The following is a 27,936-nucleotide window of genomic DNA, read 5'->3' on the forward strand; positions in this document are numbered from 1 at the left end:
GTCTGATCTTGTAAGATCCTTGCAACTCTGAGCTTGAAGATAAATTTGAACTAACAGGTTTGAACACTGTTGGGAGGAACGAGAAGGTAGAGAGGGGATGCATTCCTCAGATGTCACTGTTGGGCCCACACACAGGAGAAAACACTGACCGCTGCTAAAAGTGTTACCTGAAACTGGGTTCGCCTCTTGGTGGGTGTTGAGCCCAAAGATACAACCAAGCCAAAGAATAGGAAAAGGAAGGGTTTTATTTGCAGCAAGTACAAAAGAACACCTGGGATCTTTCCCAAAGAGTGTCTTCCCAAACAACAGTGGAACTGGGGTGGTTTTAAGCTACGTATTCATGAAGGCTCTTGTGCAATGGCCATCATCAATTCCCTGGCTCCAGCTGGTCCAGTATCTGAGTGCTCAGAAGGGTTTAGATCCTGCAAAGATAACTCAAGAGTGTGTGTCAGGTCACTTTCCACTTTCGCCTATGATCCAGCTACCTCCTGATCTGATAGTGGCTGTTTCTTCTTACATTCTTTCACAAGATAGTTGGGGACCTAAAATGATTTTTCTTATGTCAAGAGAGCTAAATCTGTCTTTCTTTTTCTGGGGACCCCTAACTCTTTCTGCTTACAATACCTTCAGAAACCATTGTTAACTCCTAAAGAACCCACCAGATAGCAACAGATTATTGGTGAAAAATCTCCACCACAGAGTCTAACTCCCTGGGATTTTAGAAGCTGGCAGAGAGAGGCCAGGGGAAAACAAATTTACAGGCATTTACAAATAAAATAAAATAAAAAAAAATCAGGCATTCCTTCAGAAAAGGAATTCTTAAAGGACAGCCAAAAAAAGGAAAAAAGGGATTATTTCTGCTTTAGCCTTTTCTAGTACTTTCCTTATCAATCCTTTATTTGGCAATAGGTTTATTGAGATAAAAGTGACATACCATAATATTTGCCCATTTGAAGTGCACAAGTCAATGGTTTATACATAATTTTACATTATGTATAAAAAATATAAATATAGTAAATATATAGTATAAATACATTTATATGTAACTTAATATTTATATTTACAAATAAATATTATACAATTACATAATATAAGTATATATAAAATATATAATTATAAATTATAATTTAGAAATATTTTATTTATAATAATTAAATTTTAAAATAATTTTCAAATTATATATTGTATATAACTATGTAATAAATAAGTGTATATTATATATACATATATAAACATAAATTTAAAAGCATATATATAAAACCATCACCACAATCCATTTTAGAACACTTTTATCACTCTGAAAAGAAATTCTATGCCTTTTATCTTTCTCCTCCCAAATTTCCCAGGTCAGCCCAAGGCAATCACTAATCTTTCTACCTTATAGAGTTGCCTATTCTGGACATTTCATATAAATAGGATTAAAAAATATGTGGCTCTTGATTAAAACTCTTCACAGTGTAGGGCTACCTCACAGTGTGAGACATACCTCAATATCATAAAAGCCATATATGAAAAGCCCACAGTAAATATTATTCTCAATAGGGAAAAACTGAGAGCTCTTCCCCTAATCCAGGAACATGGCAGGGATGTCCACTGTCATCACTGCTGTTCAACATAGTACTAGAAGTCCTAGCCTCAGCAATCAGACAATAAAAAGAAATAAAAGGCATCCAAATCAGCAAAAAAGAAGTCAAACTCTCACTCTTCACAGATGACATGACACTCTATATGGAAAACCCCAAAGACTCTACCCCAGAATGGCTAGAACTCATACAGGAATTCAGCAAAGTAGCAGGATATAAAATCAATTCACAGACATCAGTTGCACTTCTATACACTAACTATAAGACAGAAGAAAGAGAAATTAAGAAATCAATCCCATTAACAATTGCACCAAAAACCATAAGGTATCTAGGAATAAACCCTCTTACACTGTTGATGGGAATGCAAGCTGATATAGCCCTCTGGAAAACAGTATGAAGGTTCCTCAAAAGTTGAAAATAGAGTTACCTTATGACAGCATTTGCACTACTGGATATTTACCCCAAAGATACAAATGTAGTGATCTGAAGGCCCACCTGCAACCCAATGTTTATAGCAGCAATGTCCACAATAGCCAAACTATGGAAAGAGCCTAGATGCCCATCCACAGTTGAATGGATAAAGAAGATCTGGCTATATATATATATATATATGTATATATATATATATATATACATATATATATATGCCATAAAAAAAAAACCCAAATCTTACCATTTGTAAGGACATGGATAGAACTTAAGGGTATAATGCTAAGCAAAATAAGTCAGAGAAAGACATCATGTGCTCTCACTCATAGGTGGAATTTAAGAGGCAAAACAGGATCATAGCAGAAAGGAGGGAAAGATAAAACAAGACAAAAATCAGAGAGGGAGACAAACCATAAGAGACTCTTAATCATAGAAAACAAGCTGAAGGTTGCTGGAAGGGAGGGGGTAGGGGGATAGAGTAACTGAGTGATGGGCATTAAGGAGGGTATGTGATGTAATGAGCACTGAGTGTTATATAAGAGTGATGAATCACTGACCTCTACCTCTGAAACTAATAATACATTATATTTTAATTAAGTATAAATGGAAAAAATGTGACCTTTGTGACTGGTTTCTTTCACTTAGCATAAATGTTTTCAAAGTTTATCCATGTTATAGCATGCCCAAGTATTTCATTCCTTTTTATGAATGGGTTTCCTTTTTATGAATTGTATGGGTGTATGACATTTTGTTCATCAGTGTGTGGACATTGGGTTTTTCCATCTTTTTGATGGAGGAAAATTGGAAAAAAGGCAGGCAGAGACAATGATGCCCTGCCCCCAAGAGAAACCACCCTCAGAAGGATTTTATACCACCCTGGAAGGAGCCCTCCACCCTTTCCCATGTGATAGAGGACAAAAAGCTGTTGGATGACAGGTGCAGGGAGGGTTAATCAGATTAAAATAGCCCTCCAATAAACCCATAGAAATCCCTAGACTTACAAACATGGATGGCAACCCTCTCAGATCCCCTCTCTCTCCATGAGTTTTGTACTATCACTTTATTATCAACCAATAAATTTTGAAACTTTGCTGCTTACCACTCTTAATCTGGTCTACTTCTTCATTCTTCAAAGTGGTATAACCAAGAACTGCAGGCACCTTAAGGAGAAGGAAGTCCTGTAACATTTTGATTATTATAAATAATGCTACAATCACCATTTGAGCACATATCTTTGTGAAGGCATATGTTTTCATCTCTTTTGAGTAGACACCCAGGCCTCTTTTCCAGAAGCTCGGCAGGCAAATGGCTTCTGCCACAGGTCCAGGCCCTTCTGCAAGCTCTGAGCAACATTCCCTGAGCCCCTGACCTCAAACTTGGCAGGTTAAGGCAAAATTCTACTCAACCTTCAAGGCCCACCTCATGCGTGGAGACATTCACTCAATATTCATTCTGTACTAGGTGCCAGGCTCTCTGCTACAAGCTGGGGCGGCGGGGGGGGGGGGGGGGGGGCAGAAAGAACAACATAGCATTTTTTTTTTAATTTTTTTTTTATTTATTTATGATAGTCACACAGAGAGAGAGAGAGGCAGAGACACAGGCAGAGGGAGAAGCAGGCTCCATGCACCGGGAGCCCGATGTGGGATTCGATCCCGGGTCTCCAGGATCGCGCCCTGGGCCAAAGGCAGGCGCTAAACCACTGCGCCACCCAGGGATCCCCCAACATAGCATTTAAAAGCAAAGTTCCGGGCAGCCCGGGTGGCTCAGCAGTTTAGCACCTGTCTTCGGCCCAGGCTGTGATCCTGGAGTCCCACGTTGGGCTCCCTGCATAGAGCCTGCTCCTCTCTCTGCCTGTGTCTCTGCCTCAACCTCTCTCTCTCAAGAATAAATTAAAAAAAAAAAAAAAAAAAAAAAAGCAAAGTTCCACCAAGTTAATATGAAGATCTAACTAGCTTTATTAAACAATTTATGAGTTGACTAGCATCGCCCCATCTGGCAAGTAAGGGGAGCTCAGAGGAGTTGTGCATTATGGAGAAAAGGATGGGGCAAAAAGTTATTAGCAAAAGAAACACTGTTCCAGGCAAGGTTACTTTCCCTTAGCCAGAAAGGCAGGGGGTCTTATTAGGTGGGTAATGTGATTTTCCTTGGGGAATGGGGAGGTTAGAAAGGGCCCATTTGACAGATTACCTCATTGGTGCTGACCAGAAATTCTGGATTCATTGGCTTAACATTCCATTCCTGGGAAGACAGATGCTGCAGTTAAGTCTTGGTTTGCTATCCTGGGGACAAGTGACTCTGAGTAAGGAAAGGGTTAGGGTCTAGGCAGGGGGAGATGGGAGGCCCCTGACTCCTGTAACTAGGCTCCACAGGGGAGTGGAAATCCCAAATGTGGAAAAATGCTGAGGTGGACAAAACCCAAGATAAGGGAATGAACTAGACCACCTAGCCCTAAATGGGAAGGCTTGGGAAGTTTGTTTTTTTTTTTTTTTTGTCAGCTACCTTGTAATCACAGAAAACAACCAGACCTCAAAGAAGAAGTAAGCCATTAAGGATGTTATCAATAGTCCTTGCTCAAACCAAGCCCGCACAAAAAAGTCAAGGCCACAAGCTTCCTGGTCAGTTCTCAATACAAGACTGCCAGTAAAAGCCCAAGTGGCAACCCACACGGCAGGGCCCCTCTCACGCTAGAGAGCTTCTTTTTTTCCTTTCTGCTCCCATCTTCACTTAATACATTTTCACTTCCCTGTGAGATTCATTCTTGGACTCCGTGAGACAAGAACCCTGCAATCACATAACAACTCTACTTTGGGCTTTCTTTTTAACTATAGGCAAAAATCCTGGAGTTTAAGATCCAGTGAGGGCTTCGAGAATAAACAAATTATGTGGTGCCTTCCTTTCTCCATGAAGCATTCCTAGCTAAGGCAGGAAGGGTTACGTTCTACTGAAGTTGTACTTGTTTATTTCTCTGTTATTTCAAAAGTGATAATCTATCTCTACAATGACACCCATTCAAAATTTCATAAAAAAAGAAATCATGTGGGACGCCTGGGTGGCTCAGCGGTTAAGCGTCTGCCTTGGGCTCCAGGTGTGATCTTGGGGTCCTGGGATCAAGTCCTGCATCAGGCTCTCTGCATGGAGCCTGCCTCTCTCTCTCTCTGTCTCTCATGAATAAATAAATAAAATCTTAAAAAAAAAAAAAGAGAGAGAGAGAGAGAGAGATCATGTAAAGTACTCAGCACTCCTGTTACGATGAGGAGAGATTTCCCATGGTCATCCGTGTGTCCTCCCCATTTGGGTTTCCTTTTATAAGCTCCATTACTGGGTTTGAAAACGATTGACACCATGTGGGAGAGGACATGTCAAAACACTGATTTGCAGCCTGAGTCCATGGTTCTCAAGATATGACTGGGTAAGCTTGTAGTGGGGCCATCTTGACTCCTTTCTTTAATTGGGACCAAAGAGGTACATGTGTCTACACAGCTCTCTGATGCGCCCTGGCAGGCACGGGGACTGTGTGACACCTGGCGGCCAGGTATCTGCAAGATGCAGCAGATAGCAGCCAGTGATGTGGGAGACAAAGACAGAAGGAAATGCAGGAAAAATTAAATGGCCTTATAACCTGCAGCCCATATTGAGATCCGCAGAGTAGAACATTCCTCCAGGAAGCTCCCAGCTGTCTTAACGTCAATGTTTTGCTGTTGGGAAAAGTAATCTTAGCCTGACAATAGCAAGGCCTCCAGGAATCCAAGAGTCTTCTTTAGCGTGATCCTGGAGTCCGGGGGTCAAGTCCCACATCAGGCTCCCTGCATGGAGCCTGCTTCTCCCTCAGCCTGTGTCTCTGCCTGTCTCTCTCTCTCATATGAATAAATAAATCTTAAAAAAAAAAAAAGAGTCTTATTTAGCATATGAAAGCCCTTTTGAACTTCCCTTTTCTTTACTTCACCCAACCCTGGCTAGCTCCCCACAATCCTGGGGCAGCAGCTCTTTGTCCTCACAGGTCATGTCTCCATGCTTTAATATCACTTTTTTTGCACCAAAGATATCTCAAGAATTCTTGTCTGCTGTCTCCGGACTGAACTACTCAAAAAAACCCAAAAAAACAAAAACAAAAAAACTACATCACCAGGGCTTCTGGGAGTCCACCAGGCCTATAGCTTTCTTATTATTACCAAAAGCCACTGGATGAAATACTAGACTTTCCTGAGCCTCTGGAAGAAAAACTGGGATCATGCCAACGTTGCAAAGTTGTCAGAAGGATTCGAAACACGGGGATTCATGGAGATAGTGAGTCTTGAGCCACCCCACCGTCGTCCGTAAGCACTCCCCAAATAAACTCCAAGTAAAATACTGTCCCTTTAGGACAGGCCTATTGGGACCCCTCTTCCAAACGGATTTCTGCCCCTAAGGTCCTTCTCTAGAAATCCTGAAGCAGGTCCTGAAAGTCAGACCCATTTATTATTACATAACTGGAGGCTTTAATAGGCACGTTCTTAGACTATCGTCGCTAAAGGAGCCTCTAAAGGCTCCCCTGGGAGGCCTGCTATCATGATACCCCCAACTCAGTGGTTTCTGAATGGATGAAATGAGGGACAGTCACCCCCTCCTGCAAGCAGGGATCCCGCAGGCTTCGAACCGCTGCTTTCAGGCGGCGGCGGCCCCTGGGACTCTGTCCAGGTTGGATGGAGACCCTTCGGGCCACCTTCATCTCCCCTCGCTCCCCACTGGCCCGAGGCTCCGAGTCCCTCTTCCCCGGGCCAAGCCCACCCCCAGCGGGATCTCCGGGAGCAGAGGCGAGCGCAGGGTCCGTGGGGGCGTGGGTGCCTGGGGTGCGGGCGGAGGGGGTGCGGGGTGCAGGCGGAGGGCACAGGGAGGGCGGAAGGGAGTGCAGGGGCAGGGCGGAGGGGTACGGGGGGGGGCGGAGGGGGCGGAAGGCGGAGGGGTGCGAGGCGGAGGCAGAAGGGTGCGGGGCGGCGGGGGTGCAGGGCCGGGGCCGGGACGGAGGGATGGGGGTGCGGGGCCGGGACGGAGGGCGGCGGGGGTCCGGGTGCGGGGCGGAGGGGTGCAGGGCGGAGGGGGTGCGGGGCGGAGGCGGCGGGGTGCGGGGGCGGGTGGAGGGGTGCGGAGCCGGGCCGGGCCGGGCCGGGGCGGAGGGCGGAGGGCGGAGGGGGAGCGGGGCGGGCCGGGGCCGGCGGCGGTCACGTGGCGAGTGGGCGGGCGCGCGGGGCGCGGCGGGGCGGGGCGGGGCGGGGCGGGCGGGGCGGGCGGTACTTAGGCGCGGGGCGGCTCCGGGAAGCCAGGGCGGGTGCTCGGCTCGGCGCTGGCGGGCCCGGCTCGCAGGCTGCAGGCCCAGGCTCTCGGCGGCGGGCTCGGTGAGTGCGGGCGGGCGGCCGGGCGCGGCGCCCCCGCGGTGGAGGTGACCTTGGCGGGGAGGCGGGGAGGCGGGGAGGCCGGGAGCCCGGGCCCCTGTGCGGCCCCGCGGCATCCCGGGGCGGGCGAGGAGGCGGGGTGGGGGCGGGGGTGGCAGCCCGCGCGCTCCGGAAAGTCATCGCGGTGAGAAAAGCAAGAAGCCCCCAACTCCGGGTGGGCGGCCTGGCCCCGGCCCCGACCCCGGCCCCGACCCCGACCCCAGCCCCGACCCCAGCCCCGACCCCGGCCTCCGCCTCCTCCCGGGGCTGTGTCCGCGGCCAGCCCGGCTCCGGCTCCGGCTCCGGCGTGGGGCCTGCGTAGTCTGCCAGGAAGCGCTGGGCTGGGATCCCGGTGACTTTCGGCCAGAATCTAGCTCCCCGGCCCCTGGTGAGCTTCTGGGCCTCAGTTTCCTCAGGAAATTGCCGAGATAATAGTGTCTCCCTACGTCTGTTCTAGGTGTTTTCTTATTTCATAGGGTTTGGGCAATTCTCAGCCCACAACCGAACACACAGTTCCAGGGACCCCAGAGGACAGAGACCAGAAAACGAACCTGGAACTAGGTGGTGTAGGGTGGAGGCCACATGATGAGTTAGATCCACTGATGGGAAGAGAAATTGAGCAGTGCTTGGGAGTCTAGGTATTGGAGGCCCCAATTCCCCTCCCCGGGAGGCTGGGGTGGAAGGGGAAGATGCCACTCCTTACTTCTTGACTGAGCCTTACATAGGCCCGGGTTGTTTGGGAGAGGGGAAAGCAGGGCAGAGACCCTGAGGCCTCAGCTCTTCCTTCAGTTAATGACCCCGGAGGCCTGCGAAAGGGAGCATATGGGGAGCATTTAGGGGTAACAGTCTGGCGGGCTCAGCAGGCCATCCAATTAGATGTGAAATGGATTTGCCCCTTTGTGGGCCTAGGTCATTCTCTTCCTCAGGCACCTGGACCCCGCCGCCGGCATCCCTCCGCCAGTCCTTCACACCCGGTGGGAGGGGGAGCTGGAGGGGTTCAAATGGACAGCTAGCATCTTTAGTTACCTTAGAAAAAACTGATCCTCAGTGCATCCACCGGACAGAAATGCAGCTGGGATGCATTTATCTAGTTGACTCTATAGTTTGAGAATGATAGGAAAGTGAAGAGGCTTAGGAGGCTGTCTGGTTTGGTAGGGGCTGCTTTTCTTCCATAACATCCTTAAATAATGGAGAATTGTTTTGTTTTGTTGTAAAGTAGGCTCTGTGCCCAACGTGGGGTTTGAACTCAGGATCCTGAGATCAAGAGTCACATGCTTTACTGACTGAGCCAGCCAGGCGCCCTGAGACTTATTTCCTGTTGGCACTGGTGATAGTGACCTAGAGCCCTTGAGCTTTATATAGGAAGGGGCTGAGCTGCATCCCCCCACACACCCTGTGTGGTTTTCCCAAAGAGAGGGTTTTGACGGTGCCCTGGAGAAAGTTTCCCCTCACATCTTTTTGGGCAGCTCTGTCCCAGAGCTGGGTTATTGCCACTCAGCAGTGGAAGGATGTAGATTCCTTATCTGGGGGCTTTGCAAGCCAGCCCAGCCCTGGCTCCACTAACTCCCCTGCTGGTTTCCCGACTGGTCAGGTGGTGAGGGTGGGAGCCCTTTAGCCTCAGGATAAACCTGCCCAGGTGCTGCTGATTCAGCAGCTTGAACTGAGGCCTTTCTCAGAGACTGGTCCTTTCTTTTCCTCCATTAGAGGACCTGGGAGTTGGGGTAGTAAGTTGGCACACATTTTAGGGGTAAGAGATGTTTTGTATCTCTGTTGGGCTGGGAAGCAAGAGAGAGCACATTCAGGGGAGTCAGAAAGTGTCCATTGGGTGATTTTCTTAAATGTGGTAAGGCCTCGTGATTGTGTGGGATATCCCCTTCTTCCGGAGGGAAGGACTGGACTATTTCGGAGCAAAGGCTCAACGTCTGCAGCCCTTTTTAGATAGTTTGACACAAGGAAAATGTTAAGATGATATTTGGGAATTTTTCTAGATCAACAAGGGTGGCGATCAGGTACTTTATGGTTCAGCTTCACATGCAGAGAGGGGTGGGGGTTGACAAGTAGATGAATGTAGTGGGGGCATGTGCAGCTGTGTACTGTACTCAGTGGACGCTGGGCGGCAGTCAGCAGTGTTTATACCCCATCCCATATCCTCACCTCTTCTTTTCAGCTCTGAGCACACTCCAGAAGCTGCCTAAGAAAGGGGGTGTGTGCAATAAATCCTGAGTCTTTTTTTTTTTTTTAAGATTTTATTTATTTATTCATGAGAGAGACAGGCAGAGGGAGAAGCAGGCTCCCTACAGGGAGCCCATTGCGGCACTTGAGTCCAGGACCCCAGGATCACAACCCGAGACGAAGGCAGACACTCAACCACTGAGCCACTGCAGGTGCCCCACCCTCAGTCTTTCTTTTTTGTGCTTTTAATACTTTTGTATCAATCCATGAACAATGCTATTAAAATTTATTAACTGTAATTGTGCTGGTTGTATCCTTTTCCATTGCCTGTTCATGAGCTTTATTATTTATGTTGATACACGAAGGTCTTGTTCATTCATTCATACCAAACGTAGAGTATTTACAGAGAGACAGGTGGTTTTTACTTTCTCGTTGTTTGTGGCAGCGCTGCAGTAAATCCTTATATCTCTCAGGCACCCCTGAGTGTTTCTCCAGGGCAAAAGCAGAAGTCCAGTTAGTTGCTGGGTCATAAGACATGTGCATCTTCTGTTTTGCTAGATACTTACAGAATGCTGTCCAGTGAAGTTTTACCAATATGTACTACCAGCGGTGCTTGAGGGTACCTATTCCTCATTTACCACCATTAGATATTATCAGATTTCAATTTTTAGCAACCTGATACGTTTGAAACGGTGTTGCTGCTTGAAGTTTTAGGACCGGGAATTCAAGTCATTCTTTGCTCTCAGAAGTCATTGATTAGTGAGGATTTGTATTTTTGTCGTTGATCGCAGTGTTTATAGTTTTTGTTTTGTTTTGTTTTTGTTTAAAGATTTATTTATTCATGAGAGACACAGAGAGAGCGAGGCGGAGAAGCAGGCTCCATGCAGGGAGCCTGACGCAGGACTCAATCCTGGGTCTCCAGGATCACGTCCTGGGCTGAAGGTGGCACCAGACTGCTGAGCCACCGGAGCTGCCCAGTGTTTGTAGTTTTAATGTGTTTGCGAACAGCAAGAACTTACTGAGGTTTCTTTAGATCCTACCAGGTATCTGGGCTTCTGCAATTAAATAACCTTTTCTAATTTTTTATTTTTACTTTTTAATTTTCAGAATGCACGTGAGTTATGAGTAGTGGAGTTTGACTCTTCCACTTTACAGATGACACTGAGGCTCCTGCAAGCTTGTGACATGGCAGGAATCACTGAAATAATTGGGATTTTCGAGTTTGATCTCTTAATTGTCCACACCTACTCAGATACACTCTTTCAAGCTTGCTTGCTTATGGTGTCTTCCCGAGAACCAGTTTCCCTCAGCTGTAAAATAGTCATTTTATAGGAGATGAAAGGTCTTTTTCCAACATCACTGTGTTGACTGCAGGGTGCCGAGGAAGATACCTGTGCCTGTGTTATCTGTCTCTGCCAGGCTCATAACTCACTTCAGTCTGGCCCTCAGGATAACCTGGTCACTAGCGAAGATGAGGAGAGGAGGAGGGGTTAGATACCACCAAACGAGTAAACTGATCCAGTATAAAGTACTGTGAGGGTTATTCTGCCAAGAGATCCAGCTGGGGCTGGGCTTCTCTGTGACCCTCTGACCTGGGCTTGGGCAGGATGTGCTTACACATACATAAGTCACGACGTTTCTGGGCTTGCGCAAGGCCTGGGAAAGTGGTGCCAGCCAGGGGCTGTGGCCACTCTGGGGTTGGAGGCATTGTACATCAGCTGGGAGCCATCTGAACTCTGTGGGTGCTTAGGAGTGCTTTGTTCTGGTGGTCAAGATAGAATAAACCAGTTTTTGAGGCCTTGGTTGATAAAAATAGGGTGATCATAATTTTTCTGAGAATAAAAAGATTAGCCTGGTATGTTAAGCATTAACTAGTTTGTGAGTAGAGAGATGTGTAGTCACCTCACCAGTGAGTACACAACCATTTCCTGGTGGCAGTTCATTGTAAGGGCTGTGTGCTCCAAGCCAGGCTGCATGGAAGGCACTTTGAAAAAGACCATCTCCAGGGTACCTGGGTGGCTCAGTCGGTTAAGCGTCTGCCTTTGGCTTAGGTCATGATCTCAGAGTCCTGGATTCGAGTCCCATGTGGGCTCCCTGCTGAACAGGGAGTCTGCTTCTCCCTTCCCCCTCCCCAACTTGCACAGTGTCTCTGTCTCAAATAAATAAAATCTTTAAGAAGGAAAAAAGACAAATCATCTCCTTACATCTCCCAGCAGCCTCATGAGGTGAGGATGTCTTCCTAGGGCCTCAAGAGAGGAACGAGGAGTAAGCAGGAGAGGCAAGGCCCTTCTGTTGCTTGCTTTTGCCACTGCCAGTATCTCATTCCAGAGTACCCAGCCCGCGGGGAGATGGGATCTGGCCTGCAGTTGCATTAGAGCCTCCGTGCTCCTGCAAGCTGGGGAGGCGTGGGCTGCTAATCTCATTTAAATCTCCAAGGATTTCTGAAAGCTTCCATAAAGTAGTCCTAAGGTCCTTCAGAATCTGGGCGGTATGCCTACTTTAGAAACAGAGACATGAGAATGTTATGCCCCCTTTAGCATCTCAGTAAATCAGTATCAGAGTCAGTGAGCAAAGCTGGTGAGCAAAAGCTTCCAGAACTTTTCCCGTATTCTTGTTTTTCAACAATACAAAAATTTTCACCTGCCTCGGGCCTTCCTGGGGTCCATTGTTTCAAGGACAAGGTAGTAATTTTTTTCTGTTTGCAGGATGTGGGCTGCTATGGATGATCTTAAGCATTGTTCCATTTGTGGGCACAGCAGCTAGATGGTTTCCAGGCACTGCGGGAGATGAGTTTGTGTAGGCCCACCCTGCTCAACCTGGTGGAAATTAGTCCCTGATTTGAGGACAGATGGTTGGCAAGTGGGCAGCAGAGGGAGTACCTCTAAGTGGCCTCAACTGTTTAGGTGGGTGAGGCAGGTGGGGCCTTCTTTTTTCTTTTTCTATTTTTCTTTTTCTAGTTTTCTTTTTCTTTTTTTCTTTTTCTTTTTCTTTCTTTTTCTAATAGTTCATTTGAGAGAGAGTGTGTGCAGGCAGAGGGAGAGGGAGAAGCAGACTCTCCACAAAGCAGGGAGAACAACACAGGGTTCCATCCCAGGACCCTGAGATTATGACCTGAGCTGGAGGCAGCCGCTTAACTGTTGAGCCCCCCCCTCACGCCCCCCACTGCTTCTCCTGTTAGCTGCACAGCTGTAGCCAGCTGCAGGGGATGCCCTCTCTGGGTCACAAAGGAGTTGCCTGGGGGCATTCAGCTGGGGGGGAAGCCTGGCTCTAGAGGACAGAGAGCGCAAACTGGTGCCCTATTCATCCTCACAGCTCTAAGGAGACAGGCGACCAGAAGCCCTTTTTGTTTTGTTAAACATATTTCCATTACGAACAAAGACAGGAAACATCAAGGCTGTGATTCAAACTCTAAGGCCAGGTGTCCTTCAGTTCGATTGGAGCATATGATAAAGGCACTTGTGTCCGCCCCCTCAGTGTTGTCCCAACTAGGAGGGGTAAGTGGGCAAGTCAGAGGAAATGAAGATCTGCCTCTTTCTGATGTGTGGGTGGGGAACCGAAGTGGTTGAAACTTCAAGAACACCTGCCATGAATGATGGCAAGAGGCAAGAAAAGTCTGCAAGTTCTCTAGCTAGGTCCCACTAATCTTCACGATCCTCCTACTGGTCCACCTTCTCCTGGGCTGTAGGCACTCTGGTGGTGTATAAGGCACTTACTTTGTGGCTTTTGGCAAAATTGAGGCACTCGGTTTTTGATTCTTTAGAGCCAGCTGTGAAAGCGGTCCTGCCGTGCAGGAACAACAGCAGTGGGCAAGGACGAGCGGAGTCCGGACGGAAGATGTGCTGGGCACGCATTCATCTTTTTCTGCGTTGGCCAGAAAATTGCAGCGGGGCATATTTGGAAATCGCACATACACATGTCCTGTCTCCTTAGATTTGAGACAGATCTAGAGTCCAGTCTACTCAAGGGCTCTACAACCACATAAGAAAACTTTTTTAAAAATGAAGCTCAAAAAAAAAAAAAAAAAAAACTCCATGGCAGCCCAAGCCGAATCCATGTCTTTAGAGAATATCAGGACTGAAGCTTTCTGCAACTTAGCATCAGCTCCTCTCCTGCGTTAATTCCATCTCCTTCCAGGGCTCCAAGGTCTATAGTAGTCCTGGGAATGGCTTCAAAGTAGTCTAGGGAATGTATGCTATGGTGGGGGGGGTTGGTTGAGCTGGCCACAGGCCCCTTTTGCACATGACCTTCTACAGATCTTCAGTGGGATGTCCTTTCATATAAACTCAAATGCTGTAGGGGTTTGGAGATGGGAGAAATGCGAGAGCCTGTCTTTTTTTAGCCAGAGGTTGGCTTGGCAAAGGGGCGGAGGGGTGGAGTGGAACCCTGCGTCCACCCAGGAAGACCAGCTGACGGAGGGCTAGAAGTACCAATCTGTCCACAGCTGTTTCCCCCACCCATCCACACCATGCAGGGCGGTCTGGTGACTTACAAGTGTTCCTATTTGGGTACCTCTTTTCTCATAGAATAAGTAAGAACTCTCTGTTTATTCTCTCCTGTAATTTAAAAAAAAAAAAAACCACAAGACTGAGAAAAAGGGAAGTGTTTGCCCAAAAGAGGGGAAGTGAAAACTGGTTCTGTTTCAAGTAAAGCTGTAAGGACCTATGGCCAGCTTGTTCAGAATACAGCTTTGTTAGCCATTTGTCGTGGTTGGTCCAGTGTTCACGATCTGTGTGGACCCAGAAAGATTCTTGGTGCCCACTGGAGTGAGACTGCCACTGCTCTCAGGATATCTGCATCCGTCCCCTCTAGAGGGAGAAATCTGACTTCATGTTCTTTGGGCTCAGCAGTCTCCCATTGGAAGTCTTCCCATCTGGAAGTTAATTGAAATTAAAACCTCATTTTAGGGCACCTGGGTGGCTCAGTGGTTGAGCATCTGCCTTTGGCTCAGGGCATGATCCCAGGGTCCTGGGATCAAGTCCCATGTCAGGCTCCCCACAGGGAGCCTGCTTCTCCCTCTGCCTGTGTCTCTGCCTCTCTCTCTGAATGTCTTTTATAAATAAATAAAATCTTTAAAAAACAAAACAACATTCATTTTAATTCAGACTCTTTGTGATATAGAGGTATTGTGGACAGGTCTGGAGTGAACTAGAGTTAATCTGGCCCAGGCTAGAAGCCAGAAAGGAAGAGGACAGAGAGGGAAGATTGGGTGGTAAGTTGGACCTGGGAATTGAGCATGCCTAAATGAGCAACCTTTCATGGCTTTCTTACTATAGAGCAGGCACTGTCATGGCACTTTTTTTTTTTTTTAATTTTTATTTATTTTATGATAGAGAGAGGCAGAGACACAGGCAGAGGGAGAAGCAGGCTCCATGCATCGGGAGCCCAACGTGGGATTCGATCCCAGGTCTCCAGGATCGCACCCTGGGCCAAGGGCAGGCGCCAAACCGCTGCGCCACCCAGGGATCCCGGCACTCTTGACTTCCACCTGGATAAATGGTCATCAGCCCCATTTACAGGTGGTGAAACTGAGGCTCAGTGGAGATTGGTACTCAAGGCTGCACAGTTAGTGCAAGATCTAATCCAGATGTCCCGACTCCAAGTCCAGTGCTTGCCTTCGCCTTACGCCACAGCAGCTATTTCTTCATTGAACCCCAAACCAGACTTTCTCCCAGATGCCACAGCCCTGGGCCTGGGGTGGCAGGCTGAAAGGAAGAGTTTCGCCAGTGCTCAGTGATGGGCCTTGGAGTCAGTGGTTCCAGCTGAGCTCAGGCCTCCAGGCTTATGCTCTGTAGTTCACCGAGCCCCTAGTTCTTCCTGAGAATGACGTTGACAGGAAATACGGAGGAGGACCGGTGGAACAGAGATGAGAAGGGAAAGTGCGTGACTGTCTCACGGGGGGCCTGGCCATGGCCCTGGTGGCCATCGGCACAGAAACCGAGAACTGCCTGGGACCTGGGGGTGCCTGCGTTCTCTGCCACCAGAAAAGCCAGAGAGATCTTGTTCAAAGTCTGTTACCCTGAGATTGCTCCCATCCTCCACTCGCTCGTGGTGTGACCTCTCAGCAGATGGCTGAGCCCCCAGGGGTCGGCTTGGGGTGCCCCTCTGTGACACACACAGGGAGCATTCACCTGGGACTGCCTTGGGACCCAGCCGCGGCCCCGTCACCCCTGACAGGTGGTGGTGAAAGCTGGGGAGAGCAGCCCTCCTGGGTGTGAGTCCAGTTCATGGGTCTGAACGCCCGTGTGCCCACAGCGTGCACTCTGGTGCTCACGCGAGGTTCTCCTATCTTGGGAAAATGCGAAGGCGCCAAGTGTAAGTCCGAGGATGGCAGGATAAAAAGAAAGGAGCCCGAGTGCTTTGCTTCTCTGCCCAGGAAATGTTTTAGGAGAGACCTCAGAGCCCCCTTGTTCCTTCTGCCACACGAGGACCCAGCAAGACCTTTACTGAACGGTTTGGAGGCCGTCTGGGTTCCTGCCGTGGTCATGTGAGCACCAGCCTGCCCGTGAGTCACTGAAAACGAGAAGGTTGGGGCTTTTCAGCAGAAAGTCACTAGGGAGAAGGCCTCACTGGGAATTGACTGGGAATCAATTGGAAGTGCATTTGGGGGTCCAGGGATTTGGTAGCCCTAGCTACGCTTCTTCCTAAAAGACCAAAACTTTGAATGTAATATGTTCACTTAATTTTTTTTACAAAGGATGGAGAAAAATAAATCTCCCTGCCACACATAACCACTTTCGTGTTTTTCTTGATATTTCACATGTGTTAACGGTAATATGCGTGTATATTGCTTATTGGGCTCACACGCGTGCCGTGACTCATTTGCTGCTACTTGCTTTTTCCCCACTTCCGTGAATCTTGGGCATATTGACTGTATCAGTACAGTATGATTCACTTTACTGCATCCTTAATGTATTCTGTTAATCATTTACCGGAAGGTAAGAGTTACTCTGTCCTTAGACACTTTGTTTCTGGTCTTTTGTTATACAAAGAATATTCTGTAAACAAATGTATACCATATCTTTGAATACAGTAGGATACATTTCTAAATGTCAAATTGCTGAGTCAAAGGGTGTGGAGATCGAAAAGTTACTAGAAATGGCCAGGCCATCCTCTCCATGATTGTACCTGCCACCAGGGTTCAGCAGCAGAGCCTTTCTGCTTCCCCACATCTAACCCCTGCCAGGAACCATCCAGCCACTCAGCCTTTGCGAGGCCCTCATTTTATCTGTACTTCCCTGTGAGTTGAGCATCTTTTCATACCTTTGGCTGTTTGTAGTCTTTTTCTGTAAATTAATTTATTTAGATTTTTAAGCACCTTTTACATAATACGGAGAGGAACCTTGAAGTATATGTGAGGACTGTTTTGTCAGTGTGCCACTTTTTTTTTTCCCCTAGAAGAGAGACTTTATTTTCATGTAATCAGACATTGTCCCTTTAAGGCTCTGTTTGTCAATCCTAAGTGGTTTTCACTCTGACATTACAGTTTTTAAAGTGCTTTTACTTTCTTCATGCAGCTTTTTATTCAAGATCGTTGTTCCGTGTAGCGCATCTTGGGTCTGAGAAATCAGGTGTAAAGATTCGACTTTACTATTTGTTTCAAATGCAGAGCCTGCGGTGCCGGCCCCCATCACTGATATGCACTGCTGCTTCTCCCACCTGTGCCACAGATGCTAAATTCCCCCGTGGATATGCTTCTGAATGGTCTGCTTTGTTGGTTGGACTGTCCCTGGGCCAGTGTTCCCCAGGGTTTCCTAATTCCTTAACTGCCCCAGAGGGTAGGCCTCCATTCCTGCTCTTGAATCATTTGCTATTGTTGCACCTTTATTCTTCGGGATGAATTATTACTTTAGCAACCATCAACTTTAAATCTTGCCTCAAGTAGAATTCACTGTGGAAGGCGGGCAGCATGTTCACATAACCCTGTGACCTGGGAGGAGTTGAGGCACTCTGGAAGCCCCTGAGGTCAAGGACAGAAAACCCTCCTCCTGCCACCACCCATCACTCCTCACATGGGTATCCTGCAAGGCCCCCGGGTGCTATGGCATCCAGGACATTTCTTGCTTTCATTGGAGCTGCTTGCCTAGGAGCATGATTCAGAGGCGGAGCTGGAAACTGCCAGTCTCCTGACTTGCAGGCCATTTTAAGATCTAAGGACTGTGGTTGTAATGTGACAGTTTCCCGTCCTGGAAGACCCATCTTTGAAACAGAACCCTTGGCTGGCTGGAAAAAACAGAGAAAGTCCCAGACTTGTGCCACTGGCTAAACCAGCTCTGCTGCCCTGGCTCTGAGATTGGCACATGCTCGGCTTTGTTGGCTCATGTTTGCTTGTTTTATATCCAGAATGTGGCTTATAAAATATATTTTCATTTGCATTTTTCTTATCTGATTGGTCCTCCATTTGGGACCTAATCATATAGGCTGTTTGCTCTCTCAGAGAGCTCACTTGGAAGAGTCTCAAACGTAGTTGGACAAACCCAGGGAGAGGCAGTTTGGCAAGAGCAGGAGGTGGGGCGCCGAAGTCCATTTAGCCTCAAGATCTGGGTTTATTGATTTGCTTTGGATGGAGTCGTTGGTACTGCTTGTGGCCTGGGCCTTGGGGTTCTGACCGACAGTGGGGTGGTGCTGGTGCCATCCTCACAGGCCCCGAGGTAGCCGCGGAACATCCAAGGAATAGTTGCTCCCCTCAGGCCGGGAGCCCAGCCTCGGCTTGAGAACAGCCCTGGAGACCCAGCAGTGTGCATGAGTCACCAGGCCGCAGCTGCAGAGGGGCCTCACTGCTTGCAGCTTTGTCTCCTGGCTCCAAGGCATCTGGAGGAGTCCTCTTTAGCCCATTTGGGCTGCTACCGCAGCATGTTACAGACCGGGTGGCTTCTAAACAGAAATTTGTTTCTCATTTTGGGACAAAATGTGGCAGTCTGAGGTCAGGGTGCTAGCTTGGCCGGGTGAGGGTCCCTTTCCACATGACACACCCTTCTAGCTGTGTCCTCACATGGCAGAGGTGAGACCACTCTCTGGGGTCTCTTTTATAACAACACTAGCCCCGGGACGCTTAGGTGGCTCAGCGTTTGGGCACGCCTGCCTTCGGCTCAGGGCATGATCCTGGAGACCTGGGATCAAGTCTCGCATCGGGCTCCCTGCGTGGAGCCTGCTTGTCTCCCTCTGCCTATGTCTCTGCCTCTCTCTTTCTGTGTGTTTCATGAACAAATAAGTAAAATCTTAAAAAAAAAAAAAACAACAACAAAACACTAGCCCCATCGTGATGGTTCCATCCTCATGACTAGTCATCCCCCAAAGGCCCCACCTCCTAATTCCATCACACTGGGGTTAGGATTTCCACATGAACTGGTTGGGGATGGTGGCACGGGGGTGGATGGACATTCAGCCCTCAGCATGGCCCTGTGTGCTATGGGCATAGGTTGGGACTTGGATGAGGTGGGGCCTGGGAGCCCACGGGCGCTGGAGGTCCTTGCGGGCTCTGTGCACCCACACCCAGGCTTTACAGAAGAGGACAATGAGGGAAAAAAGGGGCAAATGGCGGAGCCAGGAAGAGAACATGGGTCTTTCGGCTGCTGGGTGGTTTCTGGCCCGCAAACTGTGCTGCCGGAGCTGGCACTCTTGTGTAAAGCACTTGAACTGAAGCGTCCTAATGTCTTTTCTAGGTGAATCCAAGATCCAGCTTCCAAAATGTGGCAGCTCTTAACCACTCTTAGCTGCCTGGTGATGCTGACCGGTGCCCAGAGCAGGCTGCCTTTCCGTGCCTTGTCGGATGAGCTGGTCGACTATGTTAACAAACGTAACACTACGTGGAAGGTGAGCTGTGGGGACCATTGTGCATGTCCCTTCTCTAGGGGTTTAGTTTGTACATTCCGATTCCGAAGGGTGGTGACTGCAGCTGTAGGACAATCTGTCTCAGACAGTTGGTCTGATTGAGAGTCATTGCCACTCAGGACTATGCTTAGCATCCTCCTTTGCTTCTGTGCTGTGTGTGTGCGCGTGCATGTGTGTACATGTGTGCATGAGTGCATGGTGGTGCAGTGGGGAGAAATGAGCTTTGGAAATGTTCACAACCAGGAAGACCTGAACCCCCATCATGGTAGTTGGTAAGGCTCATTAGGCAGCTCCTGGATTGCAGGAGTGAAGAAATGAAGAATGGGCCATGTTCAGGGCTGCAGAGGGTCTGTCTTCACCTCTCAATGTAGCAGATCCGAGAAGATACCCACCGGTCTCGGAGCTGCATGCTGCCCAGGTGGTTCACTCGGGGGCGGGTCTTTGCTTGCTCTGGAGGCTGCCTGTCTTAGTCCGATCATGCTGCTATACCAAAATACCACAGACTGGGTGTTATTTTTTTTTATTTTTTTTTTAAGATTTTATTTATTTATTCATGATAGACACAGAGAAAGAGAGGCAGAGACACAGGCAGAGGGAGAAGCAGGCTCCATGCCGGGAGCCCGATGCAAGACTCGATCCCGGGGCTCCAGGATCACACCCTGGGCCAAAGGCAGGCGCCAAACCGCTGAGCCACCCAGGGATCCCCGACTGGGTGGTTTACAAATAGAAATGTATTGCTTGCAGTTCTGGAGGCTGGAAATACACTTTTGGGGTGCCAGCATGGTTGGGTTCTAGGGAGGGCACTTTTTTGTGTTGCAGACAAGTGACTTCTCATTGTATCCTCACTTAGTTGGAGGGGCCAGCCAGCTCTCTCATACCACCTTTAAAAGGGCACTAATCTGACACCTGGGTGGCTCAGTGATTGAGGTCTGTCTTCTCTCCTGGTGTCCTGGATCAAGTCCCGCATCGGGCTCCCTATGGGGAGCCTGCTTCTCCCTCTGCCTATGTCTCTGCCTCTCTCTGTGTGTCTCATGAATAAATAAAATCTTAAAAAAAAAAAAAATGGCACTAACCCCATTCTGATCCTCTTCACAAAGTATCCACCCTAATGACCTAATCACTTCCCAAAGGCCCAACCTCTAGGTGCCATCACCTTGGAGGCTAGGTTTCAACATAAATTTGGGGGGATGCACTTGTTCTCTAGCAGTTCCCCAGCACCTCCTGCTATGCTAGGCTGGATGGCACCCCCTGGCTTGGTCAGGCCTCCCATCTACTCCCAGCTCTAGATCCCCCCTCCGTTGACTGCTGTGGCCGGTGCTCTCTTCCAGGCTGGACACAACTTCCATAACGTGGACCCGAGCTACCTGAGGAGGCTATGTGGCACCTTCCTGGGTGGGCCGAAGCTGCCACAGAGGTGAGTGCCTGCTGCCTGGGGGTGGGTACGCTCCGCATCTATGCCCACACCACTGCCATGCCCACGTGGGTGTATGTTTGGGATGCGGGAAGGAGGGAAGGAAGGAAAGAGGTTTCAGCCCTTCGGAGCAGCAAGGACTCTACCTGACAGGCTCAGCCTCCAGCAATGTGTGTCCTGCTGTGCTTCTCCAGGTGTCTCAGCTCCAGGTCTGCTTCTGTATGACCTGGATGGACCCAGTCTTTAATAATTGAAGGAGAATCTAAGAAAAGCCATCTGATTGGCCATTAAGGTTTCATTTTTTTTTTTTTTTCCTAGAGAGCTCTACAGTGAGCATTGTCAAGTGGCTATTATTCTAGTAGGAAGCATTAGAAATATCTAACAAGGGCAGCCCTGGTGGCCTAGCAGTTTAGCGCCGCCTTCAGCCCAGGGCCTGATCCTGTAGACCCGAGGTCGAGTCCCGTGTCGGGCTCCCTGTGTGGAGTCTGCTTGTGTCTCTGTCTCATGAATAAATAGATAAAATTAAAAAAAAAAAAAAAAAAGTAACAAGGTGGATAGAATAGTTATGGGACGTCACACCATAGTGAAAATGTTAAAAATGAGGGGAGGACCCTGGGCAGACCCGGGGTGGGGTGAAGGGAGTAAGAAATGCAGTTGTGTGGATCTTGTGGCCAAACTCCTGAAAAATATCTCATAGAGGAAGACTAGGAAGAAGCATAGGGAATGATAAGATGTGTTGAACAGTAGAATTCCTGGTTTAGTTTTATAAATTCCTGGGGGCAGCCCTGCAGATGTCATCTTCAGCTTGTCCTCCGTGGGTCTCACTTCCCAGGTGATGGCCCGGCCTGCAGTTGCTGCCGGGTGCCAGGGTGGGGGAGGGTGGTAACTGGCAAGCGGGTCACGGAGGCCTTCCTTTATCTAGAGTTCAGTTTGCCAAGAACCTGATTCTGCCGGAAAGTTTCGATGCCCGCGAACAGTGGCCTAACTGCCCGACCATCAAAGAGATCCGAGACCAGGGTTCCTGCGGTTCCTGCTGGGTGAGGCCCTGCTGGCGGGGAGAGGCCCGAGCCTTGGGTGTGGGGCGTGTTGTCAGACTTCCCAGTGGAGGCAAGTTATATAAACCTGCTGAGTCTCCGTTCCATCAACATAAAAATCATGCAGATCCCTGTGGTCGTGAGTTACTGCCAGGACTGGGCAGGAGAACCGATGTGCAGAGCGCCCTGTGTGGTGTATGGACCTGGCCCATGTGCAGCGGTGAAGCTGCTTTTACTTCCCCGTTTTACACGCTGCCCCAGGCCATCAGCAAACACCAGGAGTTCTGACCCCTCCGCTGCTTCACGAAGAAATATCCCATCTGTATCAATGCGCTATCTTAATTTTGTTTAACTGTGGTAAAAGTACATGTGGTATAATTTAAGTCTGTTAGTCATTTTAAAAATATATTTTAGTTATTTATTTGAGAGAGAGAAGAGAGAGCATGAGCAGGGAGAGGGGCGGAGGGAGAAGCAGACTCCTCGCTGAGCAGGGATGACCCCAGGACCCTGAGATCATGACCTGAGCCAAAGGCAGATGCTTAACCGGCTGAGCCACCCGGGCGCCCCACCTTAGTCATTTTTAAGAGCACTGTTCAGTGGCACTAAGTACATTCACATTACATGAATGCAGTCACCACCGCCCATCTACAGAACTCTTAGCAACTTGTGAGAATGGAAACCCTTTCCCCTCCCCCACCCCAGCAAGCACCCTTCTACTTTCTTTTACTGACCAGTCTAGATACTTCATTTTAGTAAAATCATACAGTATTTGTTCTTTGTGTGAGCTGTTTTAGGTTAACAAAAACCACATTTTAGAAATGACCCGAGTGTCCAGGTAGAGATTTGGGGTAGATTGGTCTCTCGCTTCAAAGACAAACGTGAGGGCCTGGACCCTCCCTGACATTGGGAGAGTAGCCACCCAGGAGGTCTGAGGTGTGGTCCTCTGACGTGGTAGCTGGCAGAGGCCACCGTCCAGGAGTGGGGCTCACCTGTGGGGGGCTTGTCCCTGTAGGCATTTGGGGCCGTGGAAGCCATTTCTGACCGGATCTGCATCCGCACCAATGGGCACGTCAACGTGGAGGTGTCTGCCGAGGACATGCTCACCTGCTGTGGCGACCAGTGTGGGGACGGGTGAGTCAGAAGTGGCGCCTCCCGCTGCGGGAGCCGGGCCCCTGGGAATGGCCTCTGTGAGGATGGGACTGGTACTCCAGCTCAGATAAGGTCCTTTGGCGAGACAGCTTGGGGACTGGGCGGTCTGGAGGCAGGCCGTGGTATGACTGCTGCTTTCTGTGAGCTGCCTAGAGTCAGGCTGACCCCCCCCCCCCCCGCCCCCCCAGCGCTGGGGGTGGGGGCTGGGGTCCAGGCACAGCAGAGACCGTCTCAGAATATGTGGCTCACTTTCTGATCTCGGGCCTGGTTTTTGTCATCCTTGTTCCCTTTCTTTGCTCAAGGAAATGTAATAACCTTGGGGCCTATTTTCTGTAATGAAGAATGTTGGGTCCCCAGCTTGGTCACCAAACACTAAATTCCCACCGTGGGTACCTGCCTTTCTGCCCACTCTGGCCTTGGTTTTACAACCATGGTTGTCAGATACGGCTATAGATTAGAAATACCCGGGAGTTTTTAAAAAAGTGTCCAGGCCTCACCTCATACAGTTAAACCAGTCCCCGGCATTAACATTTTCTGCATTAAAACACCAGGGAGTTGCACTGTGCTGATTGATAATCTGGGTTCCGGGAAGGGCACAGCCTGGTTCAGGGTAGCCATGGATATGAGGGTCCTTCTGTCTTGTTGAGGGTGGTGGCAGGCAGGCCTGGGAGCTTGGGTGAGTCCCTGGAAGAAGTGACTATCGCGGGGGGGGGTCCCCAAGAGACCCTGGGGCCATGGGCAATGGTCTGGGCGCAGCTAGAGTTTCTCTCACAGTGAACTTAACAAGTGGCTCCTTCCTCAGCTGTAATGGAGGCTTTCCTGCTGAAGCTTGGAACTTCTGGACAAAGCAAGGCCTGGTGTCGGGGGGCCTCTATGACTCTCATGTGGGTGAGTGTCTGCCGTCACACCCTCTGGCTAGATGGAGCTTATAGGCAGTAAGAATGGGCCTAGCATTGTAAAGTGAAGGCTGAGAGTTGAGAGCAGGCCACTGAAGAATCCAACAGAAATACGAGGGAGGGGACTGCCCGAAGGAGGGGACTGCCCGAAGGAGGGGACTGCCCGGGACTGCCGAGGGAGGGGACTGCCTGGGGGGGGGGGGGGGCAGAATTAGCGACGGTGTCAAGTGTCCCTGCTGCAGATGTGATGATCCTCCCTCCCTCCCAACACCTCCCCTGCCTTGCTCCAGCGTTTCCCTCTTGCCACAAGGGGCTTCTGAGGAGGCTGTCAGCTGATCCCTTCCTTTCCACTTGGCCCCCCAGGCTGCAGACCCTACTCCATCCCTCCCTGTGAGCACCACGTGAACGGCTCCCGGCCCCCATGCACAGGGGAGGGGGATACCCCCAAGTGCAGCAAGATCTGCGAGCCCGGCTACTCGCCGTCCTACAAAGAAGACAAACACTACGGTAAAGCGGCAGCTGGGCTCCCCAGCACCCCGGGCCCCGCAGACACCCATTCTGAGCCAGAGGAAGAGAGAGGACAGGGCAGTCGACTCTCCCTGGAGATAGGAAGGCCATGAACGACTGTCCTGCCAGGGAGCAGCACACTGCTGCTTCTGGCTGCCTCCCTCCCGAATTCGGCCTCAGGATTCCTGTTGCGTCAGTCTCACTTGACAGCAGAGTGATCAGGCCTAGGACCCAGGGCACCACTCTTCAGGGCTTCGTGCTTGCTGCCCCTGCGCCACAGAGCTGTGCGCTCCCACTTCTCGGCCCGGTCCAGCTCCATCATTGCTCCCCGGGGAGGCCTTCCCTACCCTTGGGCTGGGTGAGCCCCCTAGACGTGGTCTTCACTTGGCGGAACCCCATAAATCATTGATAAGTTGACAGCTGGAACCCTGGGGGGGGCCTGCCTGACCCCCCTCACCCTCCTCACCCCACCCCCCCCACCCCCCTGCTTGGCTGGTTCTTTTGCCAGGATGCAGTTCCTACAGTGTGTCCGATAACGAGAAGGAGATCATGGCAGAGATCTACAAAAACGGCCCGGTGGAGGCGGCCTTCACCGTGTACTCCGACTTCCTGCTGTACAAGTCCGGTGTGTGTGGGCTCCCAAGGGCAGCGGTGGGGGTTAGGGAGGTGTGGGTTCTGGGCACGGCCCGGGACTAGATCGAGGAGGAAGACATAACATTGTGCTGGAGCCGCCCCAGACCATGCCTCAGGTTCAGTGGATGGGGAAACAGGAGGCAGGTGGCTGTGTGCGAGGCTGTGGGGACTCCCCCCGGGCCATCGGACAGGCGCCCGGCCCGATAGCTGCCTTAGAAATCCCCCATTTACATGAACAGCCTCTGACTGCCCAGTGCTGTCTCCTTTATGATCTGCCACATTGAAAACTTCAAAGCTCTTGACTCTTAAGAAACATCATTGGATTGAGGGAGATGATGCTGGCAAGAAAAACTTAGAAAGCTGGCAGTTTTTAGCAGTCCTCAGCTCTAGTTTAGAAGGAGGCATTTCCAGTTTGACAAAGTGACTCATCAGTGAGGGGATCGCCTGCTCCACAGGCCCCAAGGGCACTTGGCCTGCTTGGCCTGTAGCTTTCTGCATTGGTCAACGCTGCTGCCACCCCAGCCTCTCTCAGGCTTCATCTTTGCAGAGGGCATCCCAGGGCAGCAGCGTCAAACTCTTTAAGTTACAAAACCCTTTTGATGAAGAGATCCTCACGTGGAGTCCTAGTATGGCGAACAAATAACTGGAATTGAATGTTAACGTTAAATTCACTTCTTAAATTAGAATCTATGACTTTAATTTTAAAGGCAACCAAGCACATTTTGTTGGGACTCCACTTTAATATTTACTAAACGTATTTGAGTGTTGGGCTTTCAAAAACCTATTGAAATAATTCCCAAATGTTGTGGGAGCTTCTGGAACCTTCAGAGAGAACATCAGCATTTTCTCTCTGTATAACCTTGTTTGCAAACAGTTTCTTGGGAGGGCTCGGTGGGCTCTCTGGACCCTGTCCTGCCAGGGCAGCCAGCTGAGTTGGAGGGATGCTCTGGGAAGTGGGGCAACAGCCTGGTCTCCACCTGAATGGGCTGTCCTTTTCTCAGGAGTGTACCAGCACGTCACTGGAGAGATGATGGGAGGCCATGCCGTCCGTATCCTGGGCTGGGGAGTGGAGGATGGCACACCCTACTGGCTGGTTGGCAACTCCTGGAACACTGACTGGGGCGACAATGGTGAGCGGAACTCTCTCTTCCTGTTAATGGGGTGTGTGAGCCAGGACGGAGGGCTCATCCTGTCCTCTGTTCCAAACACTAGGCCTAGAGCTCAGCAGTGACCTCCAGATTCTTGGGTGCTCGTGAGCTGAGGGTTCCCTTGCAGGGCAGATCTGATCCTGATAGAGGGTGGTAGGGATTGGGACATGGCCTCAAGTCAGTGTCTGGCTCTGGGCAAACAGCGTAGAAGTCGGTAGAGCAAGTTGTTGCTAGTTTGGTGACTGCTGTGGGGCTAGTCTGGCGTCTCCTACTCCTAGGTCTTTCTGAGGTGAGTCTTGAGTATGTGGGCAAGGGTCAAATCTCCACACACTTGAAAGGCATATTATTTTTGCTTTCCAGGCTTCTTTAAAATCCTCAGAGGACGGGATCACTGTGGAATTGAATCTGAAATCGTGGCTGGAATCCCATGTACTGACCAGTACTGGAAAAAGATCTAATCTGCCATGGGACTGGCCCTGCCAGCCCTTGGGCAGTTTTCCCCCTAAATATAGCCAGTTGGGCTGGTGAGGAGGTAGAGGGTAAGGAATGTCTTTTATTCTTTGAGTTCAGATAAGATACAAGAGGTTTTAGACAGGGCCTGAAGTATTGGGCCCAACCTCGTGTCTACCATCAGAGCTGTCTTCCAAGGAGACACATCCAAGGCCTGGCTGCCCCCCAGCCCGTGGGGTGGACTGCAGTCCCAGTGCACACTTAGACCACGTGAACCACTGCTGTGAGTGAAGCAAGGCCTCCCCCCTAGACTAGTGCTGGGCCAGTAGTGCCCTCCTGTTCAGCTCCTGCTGTGGCTCCCTCCACGTCTTCCCCTCTCCATGCACGTCATGCAAGCAAGACGGAGACCCTAGAGGGTTTGTTAGGTGTTCCAAAGCCATAGAAAGTAGAGTTCCTAATGAGACCAGTCCCCACCGGCGGCGGCACTTCTAAGCAAGTAGCTCACTAGATTTGGAAGAGGTTGGAAAGAAAGGTAGTGGAGCAGCCCTTGGGAGAAAGCCATTCTCCCGGGGCCCCTGCATCTCCTGAGCTTATAGTCAAGTAGCCTCAAAGACCCTCAACGGTCTGGTCCTTGGCATGATTCCTTTCTCAATATACGTTTTATTTTTTGTGCACCTCTGCTGATCATGTGAATGAAAGAGGAACAGCTGGAAGAGCTGTACTCGCTTTACGGACTGTCTGTCCCCTTACAACAAAACTGGGTGGTCCTGACCCGACTGGCCTACCAGCATAATCAGTGGAAGCTCATTTGGGGAGAAACCGGCTTTAACTGTTTAAAAGTCACTGCTTCACTCTCTTAATTCAACAAGGAAAGGAATGACTATGCCAATAAAACGTTTTCTCCCTTACCTTGTAGTCTTGTGTTCTGGTGACATCCCGCCATCTGTAGGCCTGTAGCGCCGTCTGTCCTTATCCCACAGAATCCTGTTTTCCTGGATCCAAGAGTCCTTGAAACTCTAACCAGAAGTCTCCTGCCTCAAACCGCGGTTTCTCTCTTCCCAGTTCCCTGTCATTTTCATTGGCCCTGGCTCTGTAAATTCATCGCCTAAACCGTGTCTCAGGCCCCGATTAGCTTTGCTCCTGCTGAATTTAAAAAGCTGAGAACATAGTTGTAGTCCGTTCTTTACTGGCTCCAAGCCAGCAGTAACGTGTGTGAGGATTCGCCTAAGCACGGTTATGCATGATGCCGGAGCCCAGCTGTCGTAGTGGAGGACCACCGGGTGGCCCTGGT

General features: G+C 49.8%; 1 protein-coding gene and 1 long non-coding RNA gene across 2 annotated transcripts; one reads left to right on the forward strand and one right to left on the reverse strand.

Annotated features, from left to right (window-relative positions):
• Positions 1–225: 225 nt before the first annotated feature.
• On the reverse strand, positions 226–3,429 carry LOC144296491 (uncharacterized). The gene is made up of 2 exons (XR_013363593.1): positions 3,112–3,429; positions 226–422 (listed from the first exon to the last, which is right to left on the reverse strand). It is a non-coding gene; the product is annotated as an uncharacterized LOC144296491 (long non-coding RNA).
• A 3,833-nt stretch (positions 3,430–7,262) lies between these two features.
• On the forward strand, positions 7,263–27,553 carry CTSB (cathepsin B). The gene is made up of 10 exons (XM_077868618.1): positions 7,263–7,381; positions 19,249–19,399; positions 20,746–20,831; positions 21,751–21,865; positions 22,875–22,993; positions 23,814–23,899; positions 24,271–24,414; positions 24,923–25,039; positions 26,049–26,177; positions 26,556–27,553. Exons 2-10 carry the CDS (start codon positions 19,274–19,276, stop codon positions 26,651–26,653), a joined length of 1,020 nt encoding a protein of 339 aa, XP_077724744.1. The 5' UTR covers positions 7,263–7,381; positions 19,249–19,273; the 3' UTR covers positions 26,654–27,553.
• The last annotated feature ends 383 nt before the right edge of the window (positions 27,554–27,936 follow it).

Source organism: Canis aureus, chromosome 24 (assembly GCF_053574225.1).
Source record: "Canis aureus isolate CA01 chromosome 24, VMU_Caureus_v.1.0, whole genome shotgun sequence".
NCBI lineage: Eukaryota > Metazoa > Chordata > Mammalia > Carnivora > Canidae > Canis > Canis aureus.